Genomic DNA, 10873 nt, shown 5'->3' with positions numbered 1-10873 from the left:
GATCAAATTGTACTTCATACAAATCTTTGATTTTTATTCCTTCCTGACAAGTTATTCAATGGCACAAAGTCTGCCTCGTGTGAAAGCCAATTGAGTGTTGAATACTGAGTGTGGGGGAACATTTAGTCAGCAGCAGGCTTTCATTAGCATGCATTGCTCTGGGACTTAGATGACTAGTCAAGCTGCTTTCTGGGTAAGAGGACACATCTGCTCCACCTGGCATCCTCTTACCAAGTCTTCCGTCAGTGTGCCACCTACACACACACACACACACGCACGCAACCTTGGCACACCTCTATGTTCAAGGTGCACAGACTGCAATTGGACTCGTCTATTCAGACAACACCATGGCAACGAAGCCCTTTATGTGATTGAAACCATTTCACCTGACTTTCTTTTTGCCATTTTCTGACACCGCAGGTTTAATAAAGTGGCCCTGAAGAAGGAGGTGGGAGTCACTAAGGACTTTTCGAACCTGACAGGTACCATTTCCAATCCTAACATATCAACAATAGCATATTTACAGATTATTGGCCTATAAAAAATAAGCAGTCAGTTTGACAATGTGGATTTCACTATAGCACGTGGCCCGTTGACAGTAATGATGATGAGACAAGGCTCCTGGCTGTGTCTTTTGGCTCAACTCCAGGACTTTCAGTGGGATTGGATAAGGCTCTGGGCTATTGGACAAGAACAATGGAGAAGGAACGAAGGTAAGAGAATAGTGCAGTGTTCAGAGAAACGCAACTGTAGACTTCTTAGCAGTCATTGGACGAGTCACAAATCCAACTTCGACGGTGACCTGCTAACCGAACAGTGGTTCAGCTCGTGGTTCAGTGGACCAGACTAAGTCCAGACTAAGACCACCACAGTACGACCGGAGCGAAAGAGACAGAGCAGCATAGATTAGCATACACACACTACCCATATTTTTTAGATGCTGTCACAAGAACTGACGTTAGTTCCCGAAGCGGCAGAGGGTCGTGTGTGTGAGCAACATGTGACCATGCCAATGTAATTCCTTAGCACGTGGGTGTCTGGAGGCCACAGTTTCCCAGGCCTGTGGCCAGCCTCTCCCTACCTACCTGTCAGATAATATACATATGCAGGACTGTGTGGGAAGGCTAATCCGAAAGGATAGCTCCCTTCAACTCAAAGCAGGGTAATATCTAAATCTGCATTTTTATTTGGGAACACACAATTTCACAATGACTTATTTTCTAGACAATATGAGCCAGATACTGATTCATCTAGACAGGAGGTTTTGATTGAAAGGTAAGGTGAGAAGGTTCAACATACCCACTGGGCACAGAAGTCAATTCAACGTCTATACCACGTTGGTTCCACGGCATTTGAAATGACGTAGAAACAACGTTGATTCAACCAGTGTGGCGGTGTTGAGAGTGGTTTCACGGTTCTCTGCCCTTGTACATCGCGTTCTTATTGTCGTGGCTTTTTCCGGCCAGCAATGAGGTTTGGGAGTCAGGGATCAGGGATGCAGAGAACACATTGCAGAAGTTATTTATTTATTTTATTTTATTTATTAGAATTAGTTGTCATGTCTCTTGCTTTTAGTGGATTTTTACAGAGAATTACAGAAGTGGGGCCTGCAACCGTACACGCACGCACGCACGCGCACGCACGCACGCACGCACGCACACACACACACACACATATACAGTGGGGAGAACAAGTATTTGATACACTGCCAATTTTGCAGGTTTTCCTACTTACAAAGCATGTAGAGGTCTGTAATTTTTATCATAGGTACACTTCAACTGTGAGAGACGGAATCTAAAACAAAAATCCAGAAAATCACATTGTATGATTTTTAAGTAATTAATTTGCATTTTATGGCATGACATAAGTATTTGATACATCAAAAAAGCAGAACTTAATATTTGGTACAGAAACATTTGTTTGCAATTAACAGAGATCATACGTTTCCTGTAGTTCTTGACCAGGTTTGCACACACTGCAGCAGGGATTTTGGCCCACTCCTCCATACAGACCTTCTCCAGATCCTTCAGGTTTCGGGGCTGTCGCTGTGCAATACGGACTTTCAGCTCCCTCCAAAGATGTTCTATTGGGTTCAGGTCTGGAGACTGGCTAGGCCACTCCAGGACCTTTAGATGCTTCTTACGGAGCCACTCCTTAGTTGCCCTGGCTGTGTGTTTCGGGTCATTGTCATGCTGGAAGACCCAGCCACGACCCATCTTCAATGCTCTTACTGAGGGAAGGAGGTTGTTGGCCAAGATCTCGCGATACATGGCCCCATCCATCCTCCCCTCAATACGGTGCAGTCGTCCTGTCCCCTTTGCAGAAAAGCATCCCCAAAGAATGATGTTTCCACCTCCATGCTTCACGGTTGGGATGGTGTTCTTGGGGTTGTACTCATCCTTCTTCTTCCTCCAAACACGGCGAGTGGAGTTTAGACCAAAAAGCTCTATTTTTGTCTCATCAGACCACATGACCTTCTCCCATTCCTCCTCTGGATCATCCAGATGGTCATTGGCAAACTTCAGACGGGCCTGGACATGCGCTGGCTTGAGCAGGGGGACCTTGCGTGCGCTGCAGGATTTTAATCTATGACGGCGTAGTGTGTTACTAATGGTTTTCTTTGAGACTGTGGTCCCAGCTCTCTTCAGGTCATTGACCAGGTCCTGCCGTGTAGTTCTGGGCTGATCCCTCACCTTCCTCATGATCATTGATGCCCCACGAGGTGAGATCTTGCATGGAGCCCCAGACCGAGGGTGATTGACCGTCATCTTGAACTTCTTCCATTTTCTAATAATTGCGCCAACAGTTGTTGCCTTCTCACCAAGCTGCTTGCCTATTGTCCTGTAGCCCATCCCAGCCTTGTGCAGGTCTACAATTTTATCCCTGATGTCCTTACACAGCTCTCTGGTCTTGGCCATTGTGGAGAGGTTGGAGTCTGTTTGATTGAGTGTGTGGACAGGTGTCTTTTATACAGGTAACAAGTTCAAACAGGTGCAGTTAATACAGGTAATGAGTGGAGAACAGGAGGGCTTCTTAAAGAAAAACTAACAGGTCTGTGAGAGCCGGAATTCTTACTGGTTGGTAGGTGATCAAATACTTATGTCATGCAATAAAATGCAAATTAATTACTTAAAAATCATTCAATGTGATTTTCTGGATTTTTGTTTTAGATTCCGTCTCTCACAGTTGAAGTGTACCTATGATAAAAATTACAGACCTCTACATGCTTTGTAAGTAGGAGAACCTGCAAAATCAGCAGTGTATCAAATACTTGTTCTCCCCACTGTATATATAGTATATATATATATTTTTTTTTATACAAAACTCCCTTAATGAATTTTTATGTGCATGCCAATTGTGATCACTTTCCCCCATAAGTACAACAATCTGACTGGTATGATTAATACATTACAGTGTGAAGGACAACATATAATCCTGACATCTGTTCACTGAGAAAAACATATATTAATACACTACAATGCCAATGGACTGCAAGAGTAACTCTATTCAAATGTCTCCTTTGACCGACTATTATATTACTTCAATTCATTATCAGTTAATGGCCACCAATTGTACGGAAATCCACTATAACTTGGTGGTTCTGACTGCATAAAGAACTCCTGACAGCCTCGCCAAAATGCCTCAGGCGTTTGTGGGTCAAGCACCTGTCAGTTTAAAGGCAAACTGACAAAGCCGTGCTGGAATACATCAGACTGTATGGTGATGGTAGAGTATAGAGGGGAAGGATACTGGAGACTGGAGGTTAAATTACCTGAGGTGATGTCAAGCTGTGCATGAGCAGCAAACAAAGGAGAATTTCTGAGTCTTCTGAGAGCGGCCGGAGGATTGTATTCTTCCTTACAATCAGGTTAGGAGGACAGTGTTGAAGCACACCCACAATGGGGGGGGGAGGCCTACTGCAGAAAAAACATTGTTCTTGCACCTTTCATGAGGTAAACATAACAGGTTTAGTCAGACAATTCTGACTGACAATTGTAGCTATGTGGATCCTGTACAGCCTTGCAAGCCTCAACTGACTGTAAACACATTTTTGCATAACCACAGCTACAAATGCAAAGAGGAAGTATTTTACAGTAAACTGCCGGGGGATAAAATCAAAAACAGGATACTTCCTCCTTACTCAGCGTCCCCCATCACTCAGCACTCAACTGGCTTTCACGTTACTAATTGGGATATTCATTCCTTCAGTGTAAAAGGGAGGCGGGACGTGCAGACAGACCCGACATAGACATGACAGTCTGGATGGGTTACATGTTCAGGTCTGGAGTGATGCCAATGTCTCATTAATCCAGAAGCCTTTTGATAACACACCCTGCCATATCAATGATCCACCCCCACCTCATCTCCTCAAAAACCTTGACACATCGATTACGTGTCAAAAGTATAAGTGTTTTTATACTATGTCATTCTTTCCTGTTGTTTCTACCCATAATCCTCTTTATTTTTCTGAAACTGGGAAGTAGTTGTTTCACCAGATTTTTTTTACACCATATTACAGTTTTGGTGTTAAAGGGTAAGCCTTCCCTCATCTTTTAAAAGCTGGTTTTCATACCCGAAAGGTGAAGCCATATTGTGACTGGTGCAAAAGGGTTTTAAAAGAACAGGTATATTGATATGACTTAAGGGCTTGAGCTATGAATGGTTAACTTCACGAGCAGGAAATAGAGACTTACAGTAAAGCATTGCAACGCAGGTATTCTGTCACTCGACTGGCGGTAAGGAGCATCAGAGAGTGTTGATAGAAGTGGAATGTAACACATCTTGTCTCATTTTGTCTCATCTTCAGAGGTTTTCTACACAGCTGCACTACTAGGACCAGAGTGGTGGAGAAAGCAGTGTCCACACAGACACATTCATACACACAAACGAAGGTGGGTAAAGAGTAGAGTTTCTGTGTACTCACCTGTTTTTACTTGTTTGTCTTTAGGCAAAAAACTCATTTGTAAACTAAATATATTTACATGTATATTTATATGTATATATTCTTATCCCATGCCTTTCCTTAGATTTGTGTGTATTGGGTAGTTGTTGTGGAATTGCTAGATTACATGTTAGATATTGCTGCACGGTTGGAACTAGAAGCACAAGCATTTCGTTACACTCGCAATAACATCAGCTGTGTATGTGACCAATAGAATGTGATTTGAATTACTCTAATTCTGAATTAATTTACAGTTATTACTACTCTGCTTTCAGAAAGTATTCACACTCCTTTTCCAAATGTTGTTGTGTTACAAACAGCATTTGAAATGGATGTCAAAGTGGAATAATGTTTTTAGAATGTTTAACAAATTAATTAAAAATGAAAAGCTGAAATGTCTTGAGTCAATAAGTATTCAACCCCCTTTGTTATAGCAAGTCTAAATAAGTTCAGGAGTAAAAATGTGCTTTACAAGTCATATAGTAAGTTACATGGACTCACTTTGTGTGCAATAATAGCGTGTAACGTAATTTTTGAGCAACTACCTCATCTCTGTACCCCACACATACAATTATCTGTAAGGTCCCTCAGTCATGCAGTGAATCTCTGTCATGTATAAGCAGGGAGTCAGGAAGCAGGTGCAGAAGGTGAGTTTAATAATAACAAACATGAAGATAATACAAAACAGGAGCAGTGTACTGAACGTAACTAAACCAGTCCTGCCTGATTACCGAGGGCTATATGAAGGGAGATTAATCAGGGTGGAGATTAATCAGGTGTGCTTAACGATGGGGAACAGGTGTGCGCAATGATGGTTGCCAGGTGCGCACAATGTGGGTTACCAGGGCCGGTGGTTAGTACACCGGGGACGTCGAGCGCCAGAGTCCCCCCCCCCCCCCCAACGTAAACGATGTGGTCTGGAGAGAGGAATCTGTGAACAACAACTAGAATAGTGATAAAACGATCAGAAAGGAGACGATCCGTTACAAAGTTTATGTACAGATGTGACCAACGCCGCTGAGGGGAAGTATTTTCCCTGCTGGAAGGTGCCGGGAGATTTGGATTGAGTACATACCGAACATGAGTTGACATAGAGGGCGACGTCTTGCCCCAAGGTGGGCCACCCGTATTTATTGGAGAGGGATTGGATGTTGCGCGAGATACCTGGGTGTCCAGCGGCGAGGGCTTTGTGTGCCCTTTAGAGCAGGTGGCAGGAGTGGGTTCCCTCTCCAGAGCCTGGCGGATGTCCACATCTATGTCCCAAAACATGGGGCCAATGATACCGGAGGACCGATTGATGGGCTGGAGGACACTCACAGGACCCTCCACCGACGTGGAACCACAGGTGCAGGAAAGCAGGTCCTCCGGCATCCTGGTCCCCAAGAGGTGATTCTCATCTTTGACCAGGAGATGATGGGGTTATGAAGTTGTAGCCACGGGAGACCGAGGATGACTTTGTGTACGGGAGTGGTGATGATGATGAGGAAGGGAAGGCTTTCCTGGTGCTTGGGTCCCACTGTGAGGGAGAATGGTGCTGTGACATGCGTAATTGTGTCGGATCCCAATGGTCGCATATCCAGTGCTTGGACAGGAAAAGGAGAGGGGAGGGGCTATGATGTTAACTTTAGGGAGGAGGTGAGGGTCAGGTCAATAAAGTTTCCTGCAATGATGGTTGCCAGGTGTGTGCAACGTGGGTTGCCAGGACCAGTGGTTCGTAGACCGGCGACGTTGAGCGCTGGAGAGAGGGAGCAGGAGTAGGCGTGACAATTTCAAACATAGATTCAACCACAATGACCAGGGAGGTTTTCCAATGCCTCGCAAAGAAGGGAACCTATTGGTACATGGGTGAAAATAAAAAAGGAAGACATTGTATATCCCTTTGAGCATAGTGAAATTATTAATTACACTTTGGATGGTTTATCAATAAACCCAGTCACTGTGAAGATACAGGCATTCTTCCTAACTAACTCAGTTGCTGGGGAGGAAGGAAACCGCTCAGGGACTTCACCATGAGGCCAATGATGACTTTAAAACAGTTACAGAGTTTAATAGCTGTGATAGAAGAAAAATGAGGATGGATCAACAACATTGTAGTTACTCCACAATATTATAAAACATGCATCCTGTTTGCAATAAGTCCCTAAAGTAAAACACAAAATAAATTGGCATAGAAATTAACTTTATGTTCTTAATGTTTGGAGCAAATCCAACACAACACATCACTGACTACCGCTCTTCATATTTTCAACCACGGTGGTGGCTGCATCATGTTATGGGTATGCTTGTCATCGGCAAGGACTAGGGAGTGTTTTAGGATAAAAATACATGGAATAGAGCTAAGCACAAGCAAAATCCTAACGGAAAAGCTGGTTCAGTCTGCTTTCCAACAGACACTGGTAGACAAATTCACCTTTCAGCAGGACAATAACCTAAAACACAATGCCAAATATACATCGGAGTTGCTTATCTCTTATTGTGCAAAGCTCTGAGAGACTTACCCAGAAAGACTCACAGCTGTAATCCCTGCCAAAGGTGATTCTAACATGTATTGACTCAGGGGTGTGAATACTTATGTAAATTAGATCATTCTGTATTTCATTTTCAATAAATGTGCTAACATTTCTAAAAACATGTTTTCACTTCGTCATTATGGAGTATCGTGTGTAGATGGGTGAGAAAAAATTCTATTTAATCCATTTTGAAGTCAGGCTGTAACACAACAAAATGTGGAATAAGTCAAGAGGTGTGAATACATTCTGAAGGGCACTGTACGTTTAGTAAGCAAAGCTATCAAAGCTCACTCATTCCAATAACTGTTCATTATGCGTTCCAGATATGGTATCCCCCAGCAGTCTCCTGTCTGAAGAGCAGTTCCAGTGCGCTATCTGTCTGGATGTGTTTACTGACCCAGTCTCCATCCCGTGTGGACACAACTTCTGCAAGGCCTGTATCAAAGGATACTGGGATAGCACACATCTGTGCCAGTGTCCCCTGTGTAACAAAATATTCCACAGAAGACCTGAACCAGATGTCAACAGAACACTCAAAGAAGTTGCGGAACATTTTAAGGGACTGAGAGTGATAAACAGAGAGGATTCAGCTGCAGAGCCTGGAGAAGTGGTCTGTGATGTCTGCACTGGCAGGAAGCACAAGGCTCTGAAATCCTGCCTCGTTTGTCTGACCTCGTACTGTGACACTCATCTGGAGCATCATCAGATAGCCCCAGCCCTGAAGAGACACCAACTGATCGACCCTGTAAAGAACCTCGAAGACAGGGTATGTAAGAAGCACAACAAACTCCTCGAGCTGTTCTGTAGGACTGACCAGACATGTGTGTGTCAGTTCTGCTCTGAGACTGACCACAAGGCTCACAACAGCATACCTCTGGAAGAAGAATGTGACCAAAGGAAGGCTCAGCTTGGGAAGACAGAGGCAAAAGTGAAGCAGATGATTCAGGAGCGTCTGCAGAAGGTCAAGGAGATCAAACACTCCGTAGATCTCAGCAAGAGACACACTGAGATGGATATATCTGGCAAAGTGCAGGTTTTCACCGCTCTAGTTCACTCCATTGAGACACTTAAGGCTGAGCTCACTGGTGTGGTTGAGCAGAAGCAAGAAGCTGCAGAGAGGTGGGGTGAAGGTCTTATTAAAGAACTGGAGCAAGAAATCACTGAGCTGAAGAGGATAAGCTCTGAGCTGGGGCAGCTTCCACACACCGAGGACCATCTCCAATTCCTCCAGAGCTCCCCATCCTGGTGTCTCCCAGTAAAGACCAAGGACTGGTCTGAGATCAGTGTTCAAAGCCACCTGCGCATGGGGTACATGAAAAGAGCTGTATCTCAGCTGGAGGACAAACTGATGAGTAAGGTAAAGAGATTTTATAATGAGATGGAGAATGAGCTGAGGACGTTGTGTGAAGCTAAGACAAAGAAGATTCAGCAGTATACAATGGATGTGAGTCTGGACCCTGACACAGCACATCCTGAACTAATGCTGTCCGTGGATGGGAAACAAGTGAGGTGTGGGGACCAATCACAGACTTTCTTGAGGAACCCAAAGAGGTTTACTTATACATACAGTGTCCTGGGGAAGGAAGGGTTCTCCTCAGGGAAATCTTACTTTGAGGTACAGGTGAAGGGGATGACTGAATGGGATTTAGGAGTGGCCACAGAGTCGATCAATAGGCAGGGGTGGTTACCACTGAGCCCTGAGGATGGACTCTGGACTTTTGGCCTGGATACAGATAATGACTATGTGCCTAATGACCCCAAAGTACCCCACCACCTGAAAAAGAAGCCCCAGAAGGTGGGGGTGTTTGTGGATTATGAGGAGGGTCGGGTCTCCATTTATGATGTGGATGCCACAGCCAGATCTCACATCTGCTCTTTCACTGGCTACAAATTCACTGAGAAACTCTATCCATACTTCAACTGTGGGTATCCTGATGGTAAAAGAAACGCAGCCCGACTGGTCATCTCTCCTGTCAGTCACATGACTGCACCAGTGCGAGGGGTGTGATCCGATATAAACAAATAGTTGCTTGGTTTTTTTAGGATGAGGATACAGTGACTTAGTAATTCTGGCCTTCATTCCGGTATATGGTGTGTACTCTGATGTAACTAATCTCAAGGTATAAATGTATCAATGCAACTGTTTATCTCATTTTTCTTGTGAAAATAAAGAAAAAGTACTGTACTTCCCTAAACTGTGTGTGTTGATCTGTCTCTGTATGTTGGATTGATGGCTGAAGGAGAGTGGGGAACATCATTCCTGGCATTGCTAATTGAACTGATCCGATCTGGTCTGACAGGAACAGCAAGCAGGTGTGCATCCCCCGCAGGGCGGGTGGCTCACGGGCTCTGGGGGCCCCAAACCCCTTCTCCCCATATAGCATGTGAACATGTCATAAGCCATGGCCAAAATGTTAAGAATTACAGGAAATTAGGTGTAAAACTGCAACATTTTCTCTCAGCCGCATGGCAAAATGTGTAGAATAGCAGTGAATTATCTTTAAAAATGCTAAATTCTCTAAGCCTCATTGTAAAATAAAATCAAGTCAAATGTTATTTGTCACATGCGCCGAATCCAACAGGTGTAGTAAACCTTACAGTGAAATGCTTACTTACGAGCCCCTAACCGACAGTGCAGTTTCAAAAAATACAGATAAGAAAAAGAGATAAAAGCAACAAGTAATTAAATAGGAGCAGTAAAAAAGCAATATATACAGGGGGGTGACAGTACAGAGTCAATGTGCGGGGGCACCGGTTAGTTGAGGTAGTATGACCATGTAGGTAGAGTTAATTAAAGTGACTATGCATAGATGACAACAGAGAGTGGCAGTGATGTTGAGAGGAGAGTGGGTGGCAATGTGAATAGTCCGGGTAGCCATTTGACTAGATGTTCAGGAGTCTTATGGCTTGGGGTTAGAAGCTGTTTAGAAGCCTCTTGGACCTAGATTTGGCGCTCCGGTACCGCTTGCCGTGTGGTAGCAGAGAGAACAGTCAATGACTAGGGTGACTGGAGTCTTTGACAATTTTCAGGGCCTTCCTCTGACACCGCCTGGTAATGAGGTCCTGGATGGCAGGAAGCTTGGCCCCAGTGATGTACTGGGCCATTCGCATTACCCTCTGTAGTGCCTTGCGGTCGGAGGCTGAGCAGTTGCCATAACAGGCAGTGATGCAACCAGTCAGGATGCTCTCGATGGTGCAGCTGTAGAACCTTTTGAGGATCTGAGGACCCAAATGACAGATGTCAAATCTTTTCAGTCTCTTGCGGGGGAATAGGTTTTGTCGTGCCCGCTTCACGACTGTCATGGTGGACACCAAGGAACTTGAAGCTCTCAACCTGCTCCACTGCAGCTCCGTCGATAAGAATGGGGGCGTGCTCGGTCCTCTTTTTCCTGTAGTCCACACAATCATCTCCTTTGTCTTG

General features: G+C 44.5%; 1 protein-coding gene across 1 annotated transcript; it reads left to right on the top strand.

Moving 5' to 3' along the window:
* Positions 1-4805: 4805 nt before the first annotated feature.
* On the top strand, positions 4806-9627 carry LOC139551200 (E3 ubiquitin-protein ligase TRIM39-like). Its single transcript, XM_071362660.1, has 2 exons — positions 4806-4892; positions 7776-9627. Exon 2 carries the CDS (start codon positions 7778-7780, stop codon positions 9458-9460), a length of 1683 nt encoding a protein of 560 aa, XP_071218761.1. The 5' UTR covers positions 4806-4892; positions 7776-7777; the 3' UTR covers positions 9461-9627.
* The last annotated feature ends 1246 nt before the right edge of the window (positions 9628-10873 follow it).

This window comes from Salvelinus alpinus, chromosome 2 (assembly GCF_045679555.1).
Source record: "Salvelinus alpinus chromosome 2, SLU_Salpinus.1, whole genome shotgun sequence".
NCBI classification, from domain to species: Eukaryota; Metazoa; Chordata; class Actinopteri; order Salmoniformes; family Salmonidae; genus Salvelinus; species Salvelinus alpinus.
The sequence above is the reverse complement of the archived record's forward strand: the minus strand, read 5'-3'. Positions and strand labels throughout refer to the sequence as shown.

What these genes read in the sequence shown, in the direction of transcription:
- LOC139551200 (XM_071362660.1), top strand. Translation starts at nt 7,778, where the DNA reads ATGGTATCCCCCAGCAGTCTCCTGTCTGAAGAGCAGTTCCAGTGCGCT.